This window comes from Pipistrellus kuhlii, unplaced genomic scaffold, assembly GCF_014108245.1.
Source record: "Pipistrellus kuhlii isolate mPipKuh1 unplaced genomic scaffold, mPipKuh1.p scaffold_m20_p_75, whole genome shotgun sequence".
NCBI lineage: Eukaryota > Metazoa > Chordata > Mammalia > Chiroptera > Vespertilionidae > Pipistrellus > Pipistrellus kuhlii.
The window spans coordinates 940,621-963,891 of NW_023425579.1; the positions used below are offsets into that span (position 1 = coordinate 940,621).

A 23,271-nucleotide genomic window follows, 5' to 3' on the forward strand; every position below is an offset into this window, starting at 1 on the left:
CACCGCGTCGCCGCAGCCGCCCCACAGAGCACCGCGCCTCGCGCGGGCCGAGGCGCTGACGTCGCCCGCGCCATCTTGGCCCCGGGCAGGCAGTCTTCGGCGACTGCTGCCCCTTCCCGCACAGGGGCCGCCATCTTCGGTGAGGGTGAGACGGGGACGGAGCGTGAGGAGGCGGTCTGGGGAGAAGCGAGCGGGAAGGGGAGGCGGGAGCGGGGTGAAGGGGGGGGCGGCAGTGCGTTCCCTGCGCGGGGCCGGCCCGGGCGGGACGCGAGGCGGGACACTCACCGCAGGACGCCTTGCCCGCCGCGGAGTCGCAGTAGCCGCAGTGGTAGCCGGCCCTGAGCCCCTTGTACTCCACCACCGAGGCCATGGCCGCCGCCGGGGTGGGCGCGCCGGCCACGCCTCCCGGCGCTGGGCCGCCTCAGGAAGCGCGGGGCCCGCGGCGGGGCGGAGAGCGCGGCGCAGCGCAGCCGCCGGCGCGTCCCGGCCGCAGCCCCGCGCCCAGCCCGCGCCGGCGCCTCTTCCGGGGCCGTCCCCGCCGGCCGGGCCGCACCCGCTGCCCTCGCAGACCGCATCACGCGCCCCGACAGCTCCCGTCTGCGGAGGCGGAGGCCTGTCGGTCTCGGTTTGAGAGTTACCGTCGCAGGTGGGCACTGGCCGCCATGGAACCACCTGGAGCTTTTGCAAACCAGCGGGCACTCACGTCGGTGCCCGTGGGCTCGTCCGCTTGCGGGCACCTGCCCTTGGCCGGATAGGTGACGCTTTTAAAGGAACCGGCCAGAGCCCGCCGCGGCCTCGGGCCACCAGAAGCCCAACGTCACCATGAAGAAAAGCTCGAAATTTAGAGTTTTTAATACGATTTTTAAAATGTTACTTTAAATGAGTTTTCTTGCTCAGTGTAGCCAAACAAAACTTATACTCAGCCCGCGGGCCTCCAGTTGCAAGCACTGTCCAAAAATGTGTCCAACAAGGTAATATTCCTTCACCTGTACCTTGTGCGCACAGGCCATTTAAGCCTGCCCGTCCTATTCTTCCGAGTCCGTAATAAACCTCATTTTTTTAAAGCTCATTTTCTTATTGCAGCACTTAAAAAAAAAAGTGAAATCATGAAACTTGGGGAAACAGAGGTAAACCTTTGAGATCAGTTTCAACATTCCTGACCCAAGGCCCACCCTGCTGGGTATGTGCCTAGTTAAAGTGAAGAGATTCTTGGTGACCAGTGACCTGTTAGGTTGCTCAGCATCACTTGTGCCGCACATATTGGGGACAGAACAAAGGGTGGTAGGTATGTGGGGTACAGCCAATTTTCAGGGCCCCTCTAAGCTTCTCCACTCCAGCTCCTTACTTGAAGGCTCCTTGCTAGATAACCATATTCTTAAGACAGACTTCATCCATCTTGTTCAATTACAACAGATTTGCTTTTCCCCAGTTCTTTCCTGGCTCGGCTCTCATTTTGAATGAAAGGGCCTGTGAAATGTAACAGCAGAATGCCATGCTCAAGACAAAGGAGGAGATCTGGGGCTTTTCAGTCTTACATTCTTGTCCCACTTCACTTCTGCCCAACCTTATCCCACACTCTAAACCAACGCCAGCCAGGGCACTCCAGGGCATACCCCAAGTCTTGAATAATGATAATGTCCAAAGTCCTAGGCATATGTTTTACTCATTTGATCCTTACAGTTCACAGCATAGAAAACAGACCAGAGCCAAGACCGGTTTGGCTCAATGGATAGAGCGTCGGCTTGGGGACTGAAGGGTCCCAGGTTCGATTCCAGTCAAGGGCATGTACCTTGGTTGCGGGCATATCCCCAGTAGGGGGTGTGCAAGAGGCAGCTGATCGATGACTCTCTCATCGATGTTTCTAACTCTCTATCTCTCTCCCTTCCTCTCTGTACAAAATCAATAAAAATATATTTTTAAAAAAAAGAAAGAAAAGAAAACAGACCAGAGAGGCTAAATAACTTGCCCAGGGTCATACAACTAATTAAAGACAGGAGGAAGAAAAGGTGGTTAAAGTGAATTGAAGAGGAAAAGATATGTCTGGACTTAAGTAGGACAGCAGTTCCTGAATATCTTTATTTTGCTAAAGATCAAAGACAGTTTTCATCTTTGAGGCCCAAATGAGAAAATACAAACCTTCATTTAGTTTCCCCCTTCTTGCGGGGTAGGGTGGCAGCACTAATATAATTTCTTTTTATTTTAAAATTGCCAGTAACAGACAGTTAACTTTGTTTTTAATTCTTCCAATTGATTTTCAATCACTTTAAACATATTAATAAAATGACTATAAGACTAGATTTTAAAAAGGCCCAACTATATATTATCTACCCAAAACACCCATTTAAATTTATAAACAGATAAAAGAGGCAGAGAAAGATATATTGTTAACACTAATCAAGGCTGGAGTAGCTACATTAATTTCAGACAATGGAAACCATCAGAGCAAGGAAAATTAGGGATAAAAAGGTGCATACATAATACAGGGATCAATTCTACAAGAATACCTAACAATCATTAATGTATATGCACTTACCACAGAGTGGCAAAATATGTGAGGCAAAAACTGATAGAATTGCTAGGAGAAAATGATGAGTTCACTAATAGAAATGTCACCACTCTCAGTAATTCAGATCCATTAGGCATTAACTCAATAAGGACATAATTGAAAGTAAATACCATCAATCAACTGGATCTAACTTGACATCCACAGAATAGTTTATTGAACATAGGAGAATACATTTTATTCTAAGCTCACATGGAACATTGGCCAAAACAGACCATATTCTGGGTCATAAACACCTTAAATTAAAAGAATAGAAATAATACAAAGTATGCTCTCAGATCACAATGGAATAAAACTAGTAACAGCTGAATACCAAAATGCTTGCGATTAAACAACACACTTCTAAATAACACTTGAGTCAAAGAAGTTTCAAGAGAACTTGAGAAATATTTTGTACTAAATGAACATGAAAATACAACTTACTAAAATGTGGAATACAGCAAGAGCAGTGCTTAGAGGAAAATCTATAATACTGAATGCATATAATTGAAATCTCAAATCTAAGCCCCTAGGAAACTAGAAAAAGAAGAGCAAATTAAATCCAAAATAAGCAAAGAACAAAAAGCAAAAATAAATGAATAAATATAGGAAATCAATAAAGAAAAGACCAATAAAGTTGGTAAAACTCTAGTAAGTCTAATCCTATATGATAAAAGGCAAATACACAAATTGACCAAATAGTGGAAAGACCGATTGCTATGATGTGCACTGACCACGAGGGGGCAGGTACTCAACGTAAGAGCTGCCCCCCGGTGGTCTGTGCACTCCCGTGGGGAGTACCACTCTGCTAGAAGCCAAGCTCATGGATGGCAAGTGCAGCAATGGTGGCAGGAGCCTCTCCTGTCTCCACAGCAGTTAGACAACCCTCAAGGGCTCCTGGACTGGGAGAGGATATAGGCCGGGCTGAGGACAAACCCCACCCCCCCAAGTGCACGAATTTCACGCACCGGGTCTCAAGAAAAAAACTAGAAATTATCAATGTCAGAAATGAATGAAGGACCATCACTACTGATCCTATAAACATTAAAAGGCTAATAAAGGAATAGTACAAACAACTCTAAGTCCATATGTATGATAACCTAGAAGAAATGAATCAATTATTTGAAAGCTGATCTACCAAACTCCACAGAAGTGGATAATTTGAATAGGCCTATGTCTAAAGAAATGGAATCAATAATGATCTATGAAAGAGGCACCAGGCCAGATGGGTTCACTGATGAATTCTATCAAACATTTAAGGAAGACATTCTACCAACTTTACAATCTTTTCCAGAAAATAGCAGAAGAGAGAATTTTCTAACTAATTTATGAGACCAGCATTACCCCAATACAAAAACCAAAGACATTACAAGAAAGGAAAACTAAACAAATATCTCTAGTGAACACAGATGTAAAAATCCTCAATGAAATAGTAAATGGAATCAAACACTGTATAAAAGAATTATACACCACCACCAAGTAGGACTTATTTCAGTTAAGCAAAGCTGGTTTAACCTTAGAAAAGCAATTAATTTAATTGCTAAAGAAGAAAATCATATCAGTAGATGCAGAAAAAGCATTTGACAAAATCCAACAGCCATTCATTACAAAATCTCAGCAAACATCATACTTAATGGGGAGAAACTAGATGCTTTTTTGGTTAGATCAGGAACAGTGAAAGGATGTCCCCTCATAACTCCTATTCAACATCAAACTGGAACTCCTGGCTAATGCAATAAATAATAAAAGGAATAATACCTTTTATACAGGTATAATATTGGGAAGGAAAAAATAAAATTGTCATTCACAAATGACATAATTGGCCAAATGAAAAATCCCAAAGGATCAATAGAAGTATCTTGGAACTAATCAATGATAGCAAGGTTGCAAGATACAATGTTGATTGGAATTTGAAACTACAATAGAAACAATACCATTTACATTAGCACCAGGAAAAAACAAGAAATAATTAGGTATAAATCTAACACAATATGTACAAAATCTACTAGGTCAATGGTCAGCAAACTCATTAGTCAACAGAGCCAAATATCAATAGTACAATGATTGAAATTTCTTTTGAGAGCCAATTTTTTAAACTTAAACTTCTTCTAACGCTACTTCTTCAAAATAGACTCACCCAAGCCATGGTATTTTGTAGAAGAGCCACACTCAAGTGGCCAAAGAGCCGCATGTGGCTTGTAGTTTGCCAACCACGGTACTAAGTATACAGGTTAATGTGGATTATTTTCAATAGATGGAGTTACACATATGTTGATATATATGCTATTTTGTTGTATTGACAAGCTTCAAAACTTCAAATTTTCTGAAAAGTGTTAACATTATAGATATTTTTCCTTAAAAATGTCGAATTCTGTGCCAAAAAGCATTTGCAGGAAGTTTTAATTCATTATTTTGAAGAAAGGTGCTGCTGAGTATAATACTTCAGGAAGCTTATGGTGAACATAAGAAAGATTAAACGTTGCTCAGCAAACAATTTCTGATCATTTACAAGCAATGGGGACAATTTTAAAGGAAGGGAAATGGGTGCCACATCAACTGAACTAAAGACACATGGGAAACCGAAAAGTCATCAGTAAAATGTTGCTTCAACGGCACAAAAGAAAGTCTTTTTTGCATGGAATTGTGACTGGTGATGAAAAGTGAATTTAAGAATTCCAAATGCACATTATCATGGGTTGATCCAGGTCAACCATCAACATCGACTGCAAGGCCAAATCGCTTCGGAAAGAAGACAATGCTCTGCGTTTGGTGGGATCAGGAAGGTGTGCTATATTATTAGCTTCTACAACCAGGTGAAACGTTTATACTAATCACTACCGACAACAAATTATTAATTTGAATCACACTTTGGTGATAAAATGACCAGAATGTGCCAGGAGACACGGCAAAGTAATTTTGCTTTATGATGACGCACCATCACACACTTCAAAACCAAGGAAGTATTAACCCACCCACCGTATTCACCAGATCTTGCTCTTTCTGATGACCACTTGTTCTGATCGATGGCACATGCACTTTCTGAGCAGCACCTCAAAATACATGAAGTGGAAAATTGGGTCACTGAATGATTTGCCTCCAAACAAGAAAAATTCTGTTGGGACGGTATCCATAAATTACCGTGTAGCTAGCAATGGACATTATTTTGAATAAAGCACTTTCAATGTTTCTCTTGAAATTATCGTGTTTTCTTTAATTACAATATCCGCATTATTAACCGATACACCTAGTATATGAGGACAACTACAAAACTCAGATGAAAGAAATCAAAGGTATAAATAAATGAAGAGATAATCCATGCTCATTTATAGGAAGATGAATATTGTTAAGATGTCATTTCTTCCCAACTTGCTCTTTCGAGTCAATGAATCCTAATCAAAAGCTGAGCAAGTTATTTGTGGATCTTAACAAAAGGATCCTGAAATTTATCTGGAGAGGCAAAATACTCAGAATAACTAAAACAGTGTTAAAGGAGAAAAAGTCAGAGGACTGACACTACCAGACCTTAAAACTTTGAAACTAGAGTGATCGCACGGTGGAGAAAGAACAGGCATAGACAAGGGAACAGAGCACAAAGCCCAGAAGCAGATCCATACACAGTCAGCTGATCTTGGATAAGGAGCAAAGGGAAGTCACTAGTGAGAGGATGGTCTTTTCAACAAATGGTGTTGCAACAACTGGGATCCACATGCAAAGTAAGGTAAGCACAGACCTTAACCTTCCACAGAAATGAAAATGATCCTAAGCAAATAAATAAATAAAACCTCAACTGCAGTTCTCAGCAATAATAAAAACCCAATTAGAAATGGCCAGGAGAGCCAAAACCGGTTTGGCTCAGTGGTAGAGCATCGGTCTGTGGACTGAAAAGTCCCAGGTTCGATTCCGGTCAAGGGCATGTACATTGGTTGCGGGCACATCCCCGGTAGGGGTGTGCAAGAAGAGCAGCTGGTCGATGTTTCTCTCTCATCGATGTTTCTAGCTCTCTATCTCTCTCCTTTCCTCTCTGTAAAAAATCAATAAAATATATTTTTTTAAAAAAGAAAAGAAATGGCCAGGAGATCTGTATAATTATAATGATGGGAACCTGTCATAAACTTGTCAAAACTCATGGGATGTACAACACGAGTGAATCTTAAACTACAGGCTTTGGTTAATAATAACATATTAATATTGGTTCAGGAATCATCATCTTTCCCAGGCAGGACTTCTCATAAGTATTTAAATCTATTTCATGATTTCTGACAAAGATTTAAAATTAGGTATATGATAAAATACTGTATGTGATAAAATATGGTAAAGTTCTTTTTACATTTATCATTGAAAAACAACTCAAGCCATCTTTTGCTCATGTTAGGGCAAAGTCTAGTCTTGCTCAATTTGTTTCAACCTGATTTGCTTATCAAAAATATTCTTTATCTCCCCGGCTTATAAACATTCTTTATCCTCCCAGTTTCTCTTCTCACGAAAGAGAAACAATGTACAACATAGTATTTAAGTGACAAGTACTTTTCAGTCCAAGTGATTCTCTTTATATAAGTTTTATTTTCATTAAGCTGATTCTTTAAAGAGAGGCTCTAATTAAGAAATGCATATTTTGCCTTAGCTGGTTTGGCTCAGTGGATAGAGCATTGGCTTGCGGACTGAAGGGTCCCGGGTTCGACTTCAGTTAGGCACATGCCCAGGTTGTGGGCTCGATGCCCAGGTTGTAGGTATGCAGGAGGCAACCAATCAATGCTTCTCACCATTGATGTTTCTATCCCTCTCCCCCTCTCCCTTCCTCTCTGAAATCAATAAAAATATATGTATATAAAAAAGAAATGCATAGTTCTCTTGGTCAAACCAAAGACTTTTATTCTGCTTTCACAGGAGCCTTTTAGCACTTCACACAGTGCCTGGCTCACAGTCGGCACAGGCACGCACACCTCCGACACTGGTAAGGTTCCAGACACCGTCATAAAGCAAGTCTGAGTCTTTTGCTAGTGGAGGGTCTTCCTCTCAGTTCGTACAAAAACACACCTGTGAAGTACACTAAAATGAGGTGTGCCTGTCCTGTATTAGGCACTTGTATGGTAGGATGATGCAGTCACATCTAGGTATTGTAACAGTTTTGACCGAATTAATATCACATGAATTTGACATCTGAATGGCAAATTACAGTATCTTTTAGGGTTTAGGAAACAAGTGATTAAAACGCAGATTGAAATTTCCATTCAGTTCTTTCTATGAAATAGGAACCACTTTCATAACTTAATATTTGAAATTCTTTCATTTAAGCATAAAATATCCGTACTTACTTTTATAACTTTTTTCTTAAAAAATTTTTTTAGAAATAGGGGAGAGGGAAAGAGAAACATGAAAAGTCAGTCCCAAATCAATTCCCGAAACAACTCACGCTGGAGCCTGTTTCCCGAGTCCCTTCTCCAAATCTAGCATAACTTCTCTTTTTGATCTTCTAGATTGGCCTGGGCCAAAAGAACTCAAGATCCTCGAATTGCAGTAGGTTCCTAGTCCCCACTAGAAAAGAAGATTAAGGTGAGGAAATACTTTTACCATGAATTTGGGAGCCAGTAACACAGTGATAGTTATCACCAAGGTGAAAAGGGCCTGGGGCTCTGCCTGTCCTGTTGGTTCACTGAGCACCACTGCAGGCCTGTGTCCTCCCTGGGCTGGCGAGTGAGGGACCACGACATAAAGCGTGTTGTTACCGCAACTCTTAAGTGTCATGAAAGGATGGGGTTATATTTGAATGCGCATGCGGAAGGTCTGAGGAAGTGACGGGTAAGCTGAAACCTAGAAGTGACAGGTGTAAGTGCCGCAGTCAGACCTGCGAGCTCGTGTGTGACTGCAGGGAAAACAGGTGGAAGGAGTCGGATGGGGAAGAGCATGGCTCTTGAGGAACAGGAAGTCGTGTGGCTGCGGCAGGGGAGCGATCCGTGACTGAGAGGCGATCAGGGACCAGATTAGAGCACCACTCCGACGGTCAAGGCAGGAAAGTGACCTTGTAGATCTCAGATCTGTAGACACGGCTGGGGCAGAGGGAGAGAAGTGTGGGGTCGGGGAAGCCAGGGAGGCCGCCACGCCAGGGCGGGGTGTTCTGTTAGAAGTGATAGGACTGAGAAGAGCAGACTGAAGACAACACTCTGCAGGGAGAGACAAGTAAAGGGTATGAGGCCTGAGGCTGAGGCGGGCACAGCAGCCTTGTCCATTCCTCTTCCCCCTCGAGCTGGACCCCTGTGAGGCCACCTGGTTCATGCTCTAGACCACATGTGTCAAACACAAGGCCCGTGGGCCAAATCTGTCCCGCCAGGCCTTGCAATGTGGCCCGCACCGCACTGTCATCACTGCACTCCGCTGCGTTTCCATCACAATGACAGTTTATGACTGTTCAGTAAACCATTCGGCCCTCGATTTAGGCTGGATTTTAGATTTTGGCCCCTTCTCTGATTGAGTTCGACACCCCTACTCTAGACCGTCCCTTCCCAGCAGCCCTCTCTGTGATTGCTCTACCTCCGGTGACAATTTCTCTGCTCTCCTCCCGGCATCCCATTTGAAAGACAGAACCAGCAACGCAGGTGGAGGGAATGGCCGTGAAGTTGGAAGAGAATGAGGGTTAGTCAGTCACTTAGGGACACTCAGCTAATAGCTGGGAGAGGGAGGGATGCAAGCTAGCCTCAGTCACATGCCCTTGTCCACAGCCTGGAAGCCAGAAGGAAAGAATTTCAAGGAGGAGCATGGTCACCTCCAGAGAAAGCTGCTGAGAGGTCAGTGTGACAAGACAGGGGTGGGAGCACCGAATCTGTCCGGTGGCAGTCACCTGTGACCTAGAGTGGGGCCAAAAACCCAGCCATAGAGGCCTGAGAGCAACATAAGCGGCGGGGAAGTAGAGGGGGTCGTAGGTAAGTGCTTCAAGTCGCGCTGTGGAGGGGAGCAAAGGCAGCGGAGGCTGCAGAGGAGGTGGTCCAGAAGGTTCTTCTTCTGTCCAAAGGCGAGGCAGGCTAGCGTCACGCTGACGGGTGACCCAGTAGCGGACGTTTTGCTGAAGCAGGAAAGGGAACTTGAGCATTTGCAAATGAAGCTCTGGAGGCTCAGGGAGCACAGGTGCAAGGCTGGCTTTGGCCTAGGAGGGCAGTGTTGGAAGACGGGTCTGGGAGAATGTGGTGGTGGCTGTGGGGGGAGGGTGCTCCTGAGTGACTGCTTCTGTTTCCTCGAGGAAGTCTAAGGCCAAGGCTTCAACTAGGAGGGACCCTGAGGAGGGGAGAGGCGGGTGAAGAGCAGGACCGGACGCAGCGAAGAGACCGAGTGAGCATGGTGTGGGAGTGCCAGGCCGGGCTGGCTGCCACTTGAGATCCGTGCCATGGACTATGACAGAGAGCAGCCGACTTAAACAGTTCCGATACGTCCCTCTGACCAGCGGTTGGGTGGCGTCCATTCTGTAGACGTGAGGAAACAGTCCAGTTTCAGCAGGAGAGAAAAACACTTCATAAACATAAACTGTCTTTGACTTGTGGTTTGCCAAAGTGGAGGAGCACTACTGTCAACAACATCAAGAAATGCTGGAAGATGCTTGGGAATACATTATGGTTCCAAAAGAGGACTTGGACACAAAGGGAGAGGAAAACAGAATACAAACTGAAAAATCAGATGGTGCTAAAAGATGGGACTATCTAGTGTCTGAGAAGGAGCTGGACCAGATAAAGAAACACATCCACCGGGCAGAGCGAGCTAGAGGCCTCCGAGACCACAAGTATCAGCTGCTTCCTCAGAAGAGCCCACGTGAGATACTTACCCCCAGAACATTCACCCTGGAGGATGAACAGACGGAAAACATCCAGAGAAGACCCAAAGCTAAAACCAGACAGCACCAGGTGGCCTGGGTGCAAGAGCAGATGCAGAGACATCGAGATCGCATGATTCGAGGGCGAGAATTTACGGAGCAAAGAAGTAAAAAACGAGAGGCTCAGAAACTGGGCGCCCAGGCTCCTCCTTCCCTAAAGCCTCAGGTGAGGAAAGAGGAAGTGAAGGAGTTTAAGCGGGTCACAGCCTACCCCCTCATCCAGCCTCCCTTGGAAGTGACCATCCTGATGCAGAAGTCCGGAGGAGAGAGCAGCAGTAAAAAACCACTTCGAAGACAGCTCTTGAGGATACCACCATTTCTGAGGAGTCAACTAGAAAATAAAATCAAAGCTTTCTAGACAACTGTATTTCTTTTTTAGGCAGCATACGTGCACAGTTTTAGTGCAGTAAAACCCCATATCCTAGTTTTGTTTCCAAGTGCGTCAAAATGGAGGGAGGGGGGAAGGAGTTAAATCATAAACACAAAACTTGACCTAAAACCATCATCTTATTCGATATTATAGCTCACAATTCTGCATCAAGAATTCAAGCAGAGCTCAGCTGGGCAAGTTTCTGCCCCTGGAGCCCCACCGGAGCCACTTGGGGACACTCAGGTGATGGCTGGGCTAGTCTGGAGGGCCCATGCGTCCCCTACAGGCCCTTGGCAGGAACGGCCAGAAGGCTGAGTAGCTGGGCTAATCCTCTCCCTCCGTCCCATCCTGTGTAGATGCAGGGCCTCGTGGTGGCTGAACTTATTACAGTGATTCAGGGCTCTGACAGGCCTGCCCAACTCTACAAGGCTTCTCCGGACCTGGCCTCGAAGCATCCCTTCTGCCAGACGGTGCTGCTCAACAAGGTGGCATGCCAGCCCAGACTGAAGGGAGGAAACAGGCTCTCCCTCTCTAACGTGTGCAGCACATTTTTATCTCACGTCACCCACAGAAGGAACAAGGCAGAACACCTCCACTTCTGCAGCACAAGCTCTAGTGGGAGAACAGGGATGAGGGAGGAGGGTATAATGGATGGGGCCTGGAGCCTGAGGATGCACCGGGACAGGAGTGCCTCAGGCAGCAGGGCAGTGAGGAGAGCGGCCTGCACCCCAGCAGCCACCGTGCGCACAGAGGAGGGCACAGCCCTGGCCTGGGAGAGTCCCACAGGAAAGGGGTGCGGTGAACAGGGTGGCACAAACAGGTGACTAAGGCAAGAACAGGTGCTATTCAAATTCTGGAGGGAAAAAGGCTTTAGGCGTTACCTCAGTTTGCTTTTTAAAAGATGGCATCCATCAGTTGTTTTGTTTTTCAACTTAGAAGTTGAAAGACGAAAAAGTGGTCCCTAATCAATCTGCCCAGGTAACTTCTGTTGACAACTTTTAAAAACAATGAGAAAGTACATGGTTAGGAAACTCGGTCATTACCAAAAGGCACGAAATGCCAAGTAGCAGCTTTTCCACCTTGGTTTGAAGAAAGTAGCCACTCACGTCTCTTAGTGGGGAGTGTCTGAAACAAGCAGAATGGAAATGAAGGGGATGGGGAAGGCAATAGCCAAAAAATTATGTTAAGACCACACACGTGATTCTGTTTACGTGAAATGTCCACAACTGGCAAATTCCTGAAGATGGAAACAGACATAGAGACAGAGTGGGTCAGCGGGGGTCAGGGCTGAGGGTGAGGAGGGCCAGGGTAACAGTGTTCTGAGGCTGGCTGTGCTGACGGGGTGACTGAGCCCCGGGAGGAGACCAAAGAGGGAAATGCACTGTCACTGGGGAATGGCATGCCATCCTCTCATCCAGGCCGTTTAACGACGAAGGACTAGCTTTATAGGAGGAAGTGAGCCGGTAACAGGCGGAAACCCAAATCGTGAGGGGCTAGGCTGTCACAGGAGCCCGGGCCTTTCACCCTGGAGGCCACGGGGAGTCCCATGTGGGAAGACGAGGGAGAAATCTGAAGGCAGACAGGAAGCAGGCACCAGAGGGATGAAATGGAGTGACCATTGAGGGGGGCTGTGGGGTAAAGAAGAGAATTCGCAGCCCCCGAGGGAGTCGAGTGGGAAGAGCACCAGCAGGCTGTGGGCAGAAAGGCAGGCTGTTCTCCGCATGTCAGAGCCTCGGCCACGGCTCCTGGAGCTGCGTGGAGAGTGCAGTCCGTTTGGGAAGCTTCAGGATGCGATGTGTCCATCAAACGAGTGTATGGTGGAAGGAAAACCAGGGAAGTATCAGACACAAGGATGTGATTTTCGAGAAGCGCTTTTCAAGTGTCAAACGCACAGCACGTGTTCACTGGATCTTAGCTGGAAAGGAATCGCCGGGAAATCTGGCCTAGACCAACGTCAGCAGAGTGGTGGGAGGAGGTGCTGAGCGGCCAAGGTTAGGACTGGACGCTTTTGAAAGTGGTCCTACTTACAGAGGAGACAGGACAGGAACTTACGGGTCCTGGTCACTTTGTTGAGATGAGATGAGATGAGATGGTGGAGGGGAAAGCACTGAGTGTGGAGAGGGAGAGGGATGACTGGCAAGGCGGAGACCGAGGAGCAGGGGAGCTCGCCCTGAGCCTTCCACAGACAGACCCTCCAGCTGTGACACGGGAGGAGTGAGCAAGGGCTGATGCAGAAAGTGGGATGGGAAAAGGAGCCCACTATGGACTCAGACCACTGGGCACAGACCCAAAGACCCAGCAAAGACCATGCCCTGGAGCAGCAGTGTCCGCCCGGGTGTGGTTCCCTCTAGTGGCCAGTAGTCTCGTGGACAGAGGATTGGCAAGACAGACCTACGGTTGGCTTGCTGGGAAGGTGGTACAGCCTGGCTTGGTGAGGACGGAGGAGCTGCTTGTGTATAAATCGGGCTGAGTCATGTGACATTGCTGATACTTGACCACGTTTTAGCAACAAAACTACTTTCTGTGGCACCACCTAAGAGTGTGGACCTGACCAGCTGACATCACAGCTCGGGTTGTAACAAGGACCATAATGATGTGTAGGCCACTGCCTACCGAACTAGAACTTCCCGTGGGCCTGGAGAAGGAACTAGCAGAACAAAGAGGAATTACAACTACTTGTGAACATGGCAGTGAATTCCTTTAATCAAAGACAACCATGACAAATCCATCAACTATCAAAAGCTACAGTTTACTAAAAACAATCTGCCTTTAAAAATGTCAATCATACAATATATACAACGCATGCTGTTCTCCTTTCTGGATGTCACTATCCATTTGAGTCCTAAAAGGGGGAGGGGGAAATAGCTGGTTAACAGTTTATAAATCAAAGGGTGACTTAATTTACATGAATGCAGCCTAACAGCTAGCCCTCCTCAGTGCCTAGGCCCGGCTCACCCATCACACACCTACCTCCCCGTCCATACTCCCCTCTCCCTCAGGATCCCAGAACAAAAGCCGCTCAGTTAACTGAGGCACATTTTAACTCTCAAAAGCATAGAATACTTGAGCTAGAAAAAGAAACCTCCCACTTCAGGGACAGGTTTATAGATCTGTCGGTAAGGCAACTGTGGCTGAGTGTGAGCAGGTGACTTGCCTGCCATCGTAAAGGAGCGGAGCCGGTGGAGTCCGGTCTCCAAGGCCCCCACAGCTGCTTGCAGAAGCCAGGTCACCACGGAGCCTGCATGCTGCAATGCTCTCCTTCACAGAAAGGCAGAATTCCCTCACCCCATCGCTCATTTCCTAACTGCATTTTGAGGTGATCCTCCTCTTCTGCTCTGCACCCACAAAGTAAGCAAACCTAACGGGACCCTGGACCAGACCGATGGGAGACTTCCATATTCACTGATGTACCGATGTGTCATGCAGGGTTAAAAAAGCCAAGCAGGAGGTCACTGCTCTGCCTCTACCTCGGCCCACCTGAAGATCAGCAAGGCCACCGGTCCAAAGAGGGGACCCGCCACAGGGCCTGCCCGGCCTTTGTCACCAACACAGGGAGGCAATGAGCAGCAAGACCCATACTTCTCCAGAACGGGCCCGACAGGAAGGTGGGATGCCAGGAGCGCGTGCCAAAAGCCCCGGTTGCCCCAAGGAGCCTTACCTTCAGCTGCCGTCAGCACTCAGGCTCTGCTGGCTGGGGCCAGAGACAATCACGGGCTCCGAGATCTCAAAGGTCCTCACAATCTCCTGCAGAGCAAAGAACAGGTGGGCACCGGGCTTACGAGCAAGGGCGGGCGAGGCGAGGCGGGACCACCTGTGGGCAATGGCGGAGCTTTACCTCCCAGTCGCGGTAACTCAAAGCTATAATCCCTTGATTCCTGATTTGGGTGTTTTGGTCAATGCCCTCACTTTCCTCATTAATATTAACAGGCTCTGTTTGAAAGACAAAAGTTTTCAAAGGTTATTCAATCAGAAGAGGTAAGCTACACAGGAATGGATGAGTAACAGGAACGAAACCGGTATCGAGATGATCCTAACACTACCTACTGATTGCATCACTGAGTTACAACGTTGTTATAGTAGCAAGTCATCCATCCCTTCGTTTCCATTAAAGAAATGCAGTCAAGTAACGCAGCCTACAGCAGGGAAACCCTGCATCTCTGCGTAGCAGCCACAGAGCTGCGCCCTGGCGGTCTTCACTCTACCCGAGTCCTGAACAGGAGCAATCACTCAACTAAGAGTGAAAGATCCTCTCGGGGAGAGGAGGAGCTGGCATCAAGAGGAAAGAGAAAGAAACTACAAAAATAACTGCAATTACCGACTTTCTAAATTAGAATTTGAGGGAAATTATATGATTTCTTGTTCATCTTGACAGGACTAGATGTTGAACCAAATCAATGATACAGGTGAACCCACTGTTTTAAACTGGCCATGTTTTCAGTATTTTCAGTTGGTTGAGCAAGATGCAGCATGACAAGAGTTTGTTTCCTAAGTGAGAACTCCCTCACATTTAGTAAAATGCATAAACTCTAGTACCAAATAAATCTTCTCTAAAACTAACTTTTCTGAACATAGGATCATTTACCTATTATTGGCAGTCGGTCTTGGTCAAGTTTTATTCTTGCAAAACCATCCTAAAACACACACAAAAAAATGATTTTAGAAGACTACAATTTAGAGCCCATAGCCACTGGATAAAAAAATTACTCAGAAAGTTCTATATCTCAGACAGGGAACTGTAAGATCAGTGAGGCGAGTACATGGACAAGACCAGAACGTTCTTCTTTCCACATCTCCCGGCCTCTCAGCTTTCCTACCCGACACGCCTCCGCCCCAGGGCCTCGTGAACTGAACTGTCTGCCTCTTTGTCCGATGTGTATTTTTTGCATACTCACATGTTTTGTGCATAATTCTATCATTTACCATTGACAAAATATGCCTGATACCATATCTGGGGAAACTTTAGTTAATGCAAGATTTCTGTCTCAGGTTAAGATCACATTCATCTTACACGTGCTGGACAGCAATCTGACAAGGCAAAGACAGTCTGATCTCCATAGCACTTTACCTACTTTAGAATAACTTCCTGCTCAGAGCTACAGACTGCTGTAAGACCTCCTCCCTGCCCCTCACTCCACTACACCCACTTCGTCACTCTCTGTAGACACCGGATGGGCAAAAGCAGGCTGCAGTGTTTATGTGGAAAAGACAAGTAATCCAGGGCGCCCACAGCCATAAGCCTCCTTCGGCCCGCCTCGCACATCACCAGCTGTTAGGAGAGTACGGACAGGCCCCTGGCCCTCCCGAGGCGACCAGAGACACGGAGATTCTTACATGACATGACAGCTCTCGCATGCAGGGCGTGTACCGGGGTCACCACAGAGCGCTCTACCCATAGTTCCACGCTCACACTCTGCCAATCCTTTCACTAAAATTACAAATGGGAAAGCAAGCACCTAAACTTTGAACCTGTTTTAGCCGTTGTTTCTGCCGCCAGGTCAGTTCCTATTTTCGACAACGGGTCTGCATTCACATTGCTTGGTACAAACCCTTCTGCCAGCTCCCTCCACTGCTGTTATTATTTCTCTCTTAAAAACTCATAAAAGCAATTAGAGAAACAGTCTTACCCTTACGATGAAGGAGACATGGAAGATGTTTTCCACTGTTCGAGGGAAGGAATGTGGGTCGACCACGAAGTCAAAGAAGGACATGGGAGTGTCAGCTGCAGACAGAGGAGAGATTCTTCAGGATGGGGCGTGGCTGCCAATCACACTAAGCCCCACGTCAGTGCCTGCTGTGGGGCGTGACAGACACAACCCTTCTGGGGGCAGTTTGGCAAATCTGTTAAAACCAGGCATGGCCTGTGGGCCCGCTCCCCACCCCCAAAAGCTGTCCTACAAAAATATTAGCATCTGAGGACAAAGTCAGGCCCCGCTTCTTCACTCTCGCCATTTTCAGGGAGTGAAGGCTGTAAGGGACTCACTCGCCTGCTGCAGAGGGGCTGGCCAAGGTGTCTATGACACAGCCATACGTGGGGACCACGGACAGGACTGAGGGGACCCTGTGCACTGAGAGGAACGTGTCCACAATGCTGCAGAACGTGTGCATTGTGATCAGCTTTGAAAACCCCACAAAGCATCCTACTGCGTGCCTATTCGTAGGACTGGGCTGACTGAGACCATGTGAGGATCCACCCAGCACGTTCTGCAGGTGACTGCTCCGGGAGTGAGGAGCAGTGGGATGGGTACCACGGACTCATTTCACATCTGTGTCACGTTTTATTTTTTACAGAAAAACACCCATTTTTTAAAGAGAAAAAAGTTACTTCACCAGCATTCTCGGTGGAACTTCTAAAGGGAGGAGCCTCACTATACACGTATGCCAAAAGGATCTCCCACACGCCTCTCACAGGGCGGCGAGAAGGGGTCAATGGGGGAAGAGGGGGACATGGGTAATCCTTTCAACAGCAAAGATAAAAACAGGAGAGAAAATGCCTTTTAAGTAAAAACAGCTTCTTGGTGAAGTGGACACACCTCCCAAACAGACTGCTCCCCTGGAGCTCGGCATCATACTCACGATCTTCCCGGAAGTACGTCTGCAGCAGCCCCAAGATCCTCTCCACTTCCTTTTCCGTGGCTTCCTGCTGCGATTCCTCCATTCTTTTCAGCTGAAAACAAAGTCCTCGTCAAGCCGGCTGACCGCAGCGAGCCTCCTGCCCTTCCCCACGTGACTCCTCTCCGCGTCTCCCCCGGCTAGCTGTGCTTATCGCCGTCTTAGAGCTCACAGAGCTTCGCAGGAACATTCCCCATCAATCCCTTATCAGGGAGTAACGTGACCAAACCAACCTTCAGGCCGAACGTAAATACCCATCCCAAAGGGGACTTCAGAACAGCGGTCACACCTGGGCGTAGTTTGGCCTCTGGGCACAGGTGCCAGGATGTGGCTGCCACCACAGGGGGGGGGGGGGGGGGGGGGGAGGATGCTATGGCATCCCCGGGGAAGAGGCAAGGATGCTGCCAAACATCCCAATGCAGCAGACAGACCCTGGAAAGGAACTCTCCCCCCACCTGCTGGCAGTGGATGCTGAGAAATCCCGGCTTAGGACGGACCTGAAGTACCGGCTGTGGTAAGACTAAGACAGACGGTCAATCCAATAAAAGGTTCAGAGGCTCAAATACCAGGATTATTTAAGTGACTCCAGACCCTAACGGCTAGAAGAGGTGGCCAAACTTCATGCCCATTGCACCAATGGCTATTTCCACGTCAGGTGCTGTTAAAAAGCTCGATTAGGACAAACCTGGACGGGCATCTCCCGCTCCTTCTCCGACGCGCAGATCCTCCTGGGGCGCTCGGCTCGCGGCTTCGGCACGGGGCACTCTCCCTGGATGGAGCCCAGCCTATGGGGAAGGCGCTCGGGTCTTTTTTGGTTCCTTTCTAAGTGAACTGCCTCACTCCTGAGAGCCATCCGCCGGGCTCAGACCAGACCGGCATCGGCGAGGCGGGAGCGCCCAGACCAGGCCTGGCCTGACACGTTCCTGCCCCGCTCCCCCCCCCCTCCTGCTCCGCCTGGCTCCCTCCTCGCCTCCTCGCCTGCGCGGTTTGCCTGACCCTGCTCTGGTCCTGCACGACTGCTGTCTGGCAGACTCCGGCAGAGCCGGGAAGGGTGAGCACGTGTGGAAGGGGTACGAGCCTTCGGACGGGCGTGCGGGGAGGAGCACATGGGACCAAGCACACTGTCAGGCTAACGGCTGGAGCAGAGACCACGGGCTTCCTGTCCCACTACTTCCCAGAAGGCCCACGCAGACGGAAGCTACAGCAACACATACATCACACAGAGGCCAAGCCCCCAAGAGTTCAGACCCCCGTGGCCCCTGCACTTGAGCAACCAAAGGACAGCGTAGGCAGGTGTCTCGTGCACTGTGGGTCCCACGTGGGGACAGAGCACCCCTGGGGGGGACACTGGCCCTACAGTCACAGCTCAGCGGAGGAGGTCCTGCAGGCTCCCGGGTTGGGGTGAGAACAAGCCTCCCGCTGGGGGGTGGGAGGACATGAGGCCAGGGAAGAGCCGTGGCGGGCACAGGGCTGTGCAGGGCGCTGCAGCAGGCGCCGGCCAGCCTGTGACTAAAGGGCGACACTGCCCAGGCCAGTGCACACCCAGGAGTGACAGAGCCTAGCCCTCAGCAGCAGAGACCTGGACTCCATCCCGCGGCGAAGGCCCAACCTCCTTCCTCTCAGAGAGCAGGGCCTGTCCCATGCAGACCCACCCGGCCCTCCGCCTGCTGCCGGACACACAGCCTCCAGGTTCTGAGGACTCAGGACAGACGCCCAGACCCCGCCTCATGAGGAGGAAATGGGGGGGTAAGGGGGCTTGGGGAAGGCGCCTCCGGGAACAAGGTCCCCCTTTGCATTCGTCTGGCAGAGAGCCCTCCGGTGCGGGCTGAGCAGGAAGTTAAGACAGAAACGAGTGCATTCAGGGAGAGAGAAAAACTTCAACGTCAGAGCTGTATCCTAAACTGAACCGGGCCGGTCACATGGCGTGACTCAAACAGCCTTCCAACAGGACAGTGCCCATCTGAGAGGAAGCGTGTGACACGCACTTCACACGTGTTCTACTCACAGCGCTGTGAGAGGCATCGTGTCCCTCACAGGACCTTACGGAGGAGACAGAGCGGCCGGACTCCTGGGCTGGAGGCTCCCTCCCCACCAGGTCCTGCCCTCAGCCTTTCCTGCCGCAGCTAAACCCACACCAGACTCTGCGGGCTTTCCAGCCAGTGACAGTCTAAACAATGGCTCCCGGGCGTCACCTCTGTAGCATCAATAGCTCCTGCCCTACATTCAAACACACGCACGGTCTGCCAGAGGCTGGCCCTCGGGTTTTGAAAAGGGCCTTACAGGAAGTGGAATGTATGGGTTTTATTAAAGGTGTTTTCTGCCGTTTTGCCTGATATTCTCCAGGAGTCGTAGACGATGAACTCAAAGTCCGGGCTGTCATCCTCGCGGACCAGCTCTTCGGCCTCCAGCGGGTTCACGCCCATGTGCGTCAGCTGCAGGACGAAGGGACACGGTTAAGCCACGGCGCCAGCGCACACGCCACCTTCCTTCACCGCGATCGGCTCTGCACGTGGTGTCCCACTGCGGGAGGTCTTCCCCACATGGACGCCGGACACTGTCAGTCTAGGGCTTTCATGGGAAGCTTTCAGACGTCTGGGGCTTACTCTGACGTGCTATTTGAAGTACGGAGCTCCATCCTGATAAAAGTAATTTGTAAAAAAGATGACCCAACCTCAGGTCACTTTCCTGAGTGGTACTTGAGTGTGCCTTTTAAGAAACACACGAACTTCAAAATAAAAGGTTTTTTAAAAAACAGAAAAATGTAAGATTTGAAGTTTTAAGTATTTAATTTTTTTTTTTTTTAAATCCTAAGGTTTTAAGAACAACAAACACCTCAGACCTTCACAAACAATGAATTTATCTGGTCAGATCTCATGACACTAAATCACGTAATGACATTTAAAATACCCATGGGGAAGGTCACTGTCCCAGCAGGGACGCTGGGCAGAGGTGAGCACGGAGCAGGATAAAAAAAGAACAGCAGACAGAAGGTCTGGCTGTGCTTGTGGGGCAGATCCGTCACGGAGAAGTGCTAAGTGCTACCATCTCAGGTAACAACAGCCACTCAAACTCATTAAGAGGCAAAGCAAAACAAAAAACGGGGCAGGGGGGGAAGAACCCCACCAAAAACAAACGAAAAAATCCCAATTGTATCCATGTGGTGCTGAAGTATCTTCTCAGACTAACACCCACCCCCCAGTCCTGACCCCTGCAGTCCTGGGCAAAGGTCCCAGTCACCGAGAATAAACTGGAAACTTAATGAGCTGGCGGGACTGAGGAGACAGAGTGGCCATTTGGGCCTGGACAGCCCAGTTCCCAGCTGCTCCGAGCTCCCGCCCAGGCCCGGCCCAGCCCAGCCCAGCCCTCCCATCAGTCTCACGGAGTGATAGCTCTGAAGTGACAGCTACCTGCCATGGACAGAAGCAGGGCAGACAACTGGATGACAAAGCCTTCTTTAAAGATCCTGTCGCTCTGAACTTACGAGAGTCTCCACGTATCTCAGCATGTCGAAGGAGTTCAGGTCGGAACGCAGCTGCTTGGCCTTCTCTTTGCCCAGATCGGAAGCCAGAACCAGGAAGTGGGCGTCCAGCACGGCTTCCCGGGCTCGGGACACTGTTCAGGAGAGACAGCGTTAGTCACACTGTGCGCCCGTGAGGCCCCTGCGTCTGCAGCCAGCACAGCACTGCCCACCGATCCCCCCACTGGTCTCGCTGCAAACGCCGGCCGCTCCAGCTCTCCGCTCTGGAAGCAAACCGACCAGCGTCCGGACAGCCAGCCGCCCCCTTCTACTCCGGGACCTCCACCTTCCATCACCGCGGTCTAACAAAGCTGCTTCACAGAGGGCTTTCCCGACTCCAACAACCCAGCCTGCCACTGTCATCAGTGGGCAGGGCCAGGTCAGACTGCACGCCCACTGCGCGCTGGCTGGGCCCACTACGCTGACTGGCAAGCCGTAGTGGTCAAGGAGCCTGGGCTGAAACAGGGTGAGGGCCGGGCATCTCAGCGGCACCCTGCAGGTGGCGAGCAGTGACCTCTCAGGACGGACGATCCAAAAAAATGGGACAGAGGACATGGGATGGATGCCGGCCGTGTGGGCCAGGGGTTGAGAATCCCCCTAGGAACCAGGAGGCCAGGGTCTGATTCCAAATCAGGACACATGCCTGGGTTCCCGCTCCATCCCCAGTAGGGGGCGTGCAAGAGGCAGCTGATCCATGATTCTCATCATTGATGTTTTTCTCTCCCTTCCTCTCTGAAATCAATAAAATGTACATTTTTAAAAATACAAGCTACAGTGAGCAATTTAAATAAAAGGAGACAGGAGAATGGGAGGGAGACAGGAGGAAGCTTGGGGCGAGGAGGGGAGCGACCAGAGGGCAGCGGGCTGAGGGTGGGCTCTGGGCCCCGGGGGTGGAGAGGGTGTGGAAGGAAGCGGTGGAAACAGCCAAGGCCGAGCGGAAAGGAAGCCCCGGGCGATGCCCAGGGCCAAGGCCACGTTCACAGCAGCACTGGATGCTCCCGGGATGGGGACAGGCCGACCCCGCCTCTCCCCGCTTCCAGAGGCTGGTCCGGGGACCGGTTTGCAGAGAGGCCGCAGGGAAAGGAGGGGCAGAGAGAGCTGGGGCGGCGGGAAAGGCGCTAGAAGGAAGTAAAGGAGAAACCACCTCCAGTGAACAGGGTGTTGGCCTCCTCCAGGACCTCGGTCAGCCTGTCGCTGGCGTTCAGGATGTCCTCCCGGTTTTCTGTTTCAAAACACAAACTGGGCAGTGGGCCGGCCACCCCCTCACCCCACCCACCCCTTCACCCCTCCACTCCCAGCCCCAAAGGGCCAGACGCGCACAACCCGCGCCCCCGCGCCCCCGCGCCGGCCTCGTTTGAGCCAAAAAGGCGCCTTGGAGAGGGCGCGCCCCGGCGCCGGGGAGCGGCTCCCTCCACCCGCCCGCCGCCCACAGCCCCGGTGCCCGCAGCCTGGCGGGCGGGACGGTCCTCCAACTCGGCGGCCCCGGAGCCCGGGCCACACGCGCGCAGGGACCCGCGCGGTGACAGCTCTCCCGGCTGCGCGCTCCGCGGTGCCTCCTGCCGGGACCCGCCCCCGCAAGGTCCTGCGGCCCGAGGGGCACGGGGGACGCGGGGCCCCGTGCGGAGCCGCCCTCCTGCACCCCGCGCCCCGGCCCCGCGCCGCCCGCTTACGCTGCACGGAGGTGATGAGCGCCCGGTACTGGTGGCGGATCTGGCGGCACAGGCCGTGGTCCGTCTCCGCCTCCAGGCTCGCGGGGTCCAGCAGCTCGTCCCCCGAGTCCGACGGCTCCCCGTCCTCCGGGCTCGGGCGCTCCGGGGCCTCCCTGCGCGCGGGCGCGGCGCCGCGGCGGGGCCCGAGCGGGGAGCGGGAGCGGGAGCGGGAGCGGGGGCGCCCCCGGTGCGGCTCGCGGGCCCGGCCCCGGCCCTCCGGCCGCCGCCCGCTGCTGTCCCCCGACATCGCCGCCGCCACCTCGGGCGGAAGTTCGCGCCAGAAACTGAAAGCCCGAGCCGCGAGCGCGCTCCCCGCGGGTCAGCCCGGGGCGCCGGCGCACAGCGCTCCCCGCGGCCGGAGGCCGGCACTGCAGCGGCCGTGGCGGCGCGCGCGGCCAGAGCGCCCCTGGAGGCGACGCCGGGAACCGCAGGGCCCGCGGGCCCGCTGCTCAGCCCCCGCACCCACCGGCCAGGCTCCCAGGGTCCCCGCGCCCCAGCACCCGCCACGGCCTGCAGGTCCCGGGCACGCAGCGCCCCTCTGCCTGCGGGTCCGCTTGTGACTGACTCTCAAGCTGAAACACTGGAAAACACGAGGCACAGCGGGGTTATGTGCAGCAAGTCCCGAAGACAAACGTGTGAGCTCCATTCCGTGCACTCTGGCTTTTACTGCAA

At 50.8% G+C, this 23,271-nt stretch overlaps 3 protein-coding genes across 14 annotated transcripts in view; 1 reads left to right on the plus strand and 2 right to left on the minus strand.

Annotated features, from left to right (window-relative positions):
* ATE1 (arginyltransferase 1) overlaps positions 1-505 on the minus strand; it is a 42,095-nt gene extending 41,590 nt beyond the window's left edge. For 3 of the 9 annotated variants that reach the window (XM_036422993.2, XM_036422989.2, XM_036422985.2), the window contains exon 1: positions 286-500. In XM_036422993.2, the coding sequence (XP_036278886.1) occupies positions 286-370 (85 nt within the window). In that variant the 5' untranslated portion in view covers positions 371-500. Of the gene's footprint in view, positions 1-285 lie in introns of all 9 variants that reach the window. The other 6 variants (XM_045576156.1, XM_045576154.1, XM_036422992.2 and 3 more) reach the window with 4 other exon arrangements.
* On the plus strand, positions 31-10,818 carry LOC118710497 (putative uncharacterized protein ZNRD1-AS1). Of its 2 annotated transcripts, none has more exons than XM_036423001.2 (3): positions 31-139; positions 8,017-8,092; positions 9,775-10,818. In XM_036423001.2, exon 3 carries the CDS (start codon positions 10,111-10,113, stop codon positions 10,750-10,752), a length of 642 nt encoding a protein of 213 aa, XP_036278894.1. In that variant the 5' UTR covers positions 31-139; positions 8,017-8,092; positions 9,775-10,110; the 3' UTR covers positions 10,753-10,818. The 2 variants fall into 2 exon arrangements, with proteins under 2 accessions (XP_036278894.1, XP_036278895.1); XM_036423002.2 differs by having other exon boundaries at positions 33-145.
* NSMCE4A (NSE4 homolog A, SMC5-SMC6 complex component) lies at positions 1,425-22,875 on the minus strand. Of its 3 annotated transcripts, none has more exons than XM_045576159.1 (11): positions 22,561-22,875; positions 22,032-22,112; positions 20,855-20,985; positions 19,654-19,805; positions 18,059-18,158; positions 17,338-17,428; positions 16,389-16,483; positions 15,347-15,395; positions 14,600-14,694; positions 14,423-14,508; positions 1,425-1,467 (listed from the first exon to the last, which is right to left on the minus strand). In XM_045576159.1, the coding sequence occupies exons 1-10, from the start codon at positions 22,844-22,846 to the stop codon at positions 14,425-14,427; spliced, it is 1,164 nt and encodes a 387-aa protein (XP_045432115.1). In that variant the 5' UTR covers positions 22,847-22,875; the 3' UTR covers positions 1,425-1,467; positions 14,423-14,424. The 3 variants fall into 3 exon arrangements, with proteins under 3 accessions (XP_045432115.1, XP_036278892.1, XP_036278893.1); XM_036422999.2 differs by lacking the exon at positions 1,425-1,467 and adding an exon at positions 13,441-13,606 and having other exon boundaries at positions 22,561-22,874; XM_036423000.2 differs by lacking the exon at positions 1,425-1,467 and adding an exon at positions 13,441-13,606 and having other exon boundaries at positions 22,035-22,112; positions 22,561-22,873.
* Between the last annotated feature and the right edge of the window lie 396 nt (positions 22,876-23,271).

What these genes read in the sequence shown, in the direction of transcription:
- LOC118710497 (XM_036423001.2), top strand. Translation starts at nt 10,111, where the DNA reads ATGCTGGAAGATGCTTGGGAATACATTATGGTTCCAAAAGAGGACTTG.
- NSMCE4A (XM_045576159.1), bottom strand. Translation starts at nt 22,846, where the DNA reads ATGTCGGGGGACAGCAGCGGGCGGCGGCCGGAGGGCCGGGGCCGGGCC. An exon ending in TGAGATACGTGGAGACTCTC is followed by an intron (nt 19,806 to 20,854) that starts GTAAGTTCAGAG and finishes TTCGTCCTGCAG; the next exon opens with CTGACGCACATGGGCGTGAA. An exon ending in AGACCGACTGCCAATAATAG is followed by an intron (nt 14,695 to 15,346) that starts GTAAATGATCCT and finishes TCTTTCAAACAG; the next exon opens with AGCCTGTTAATATTAATGAG.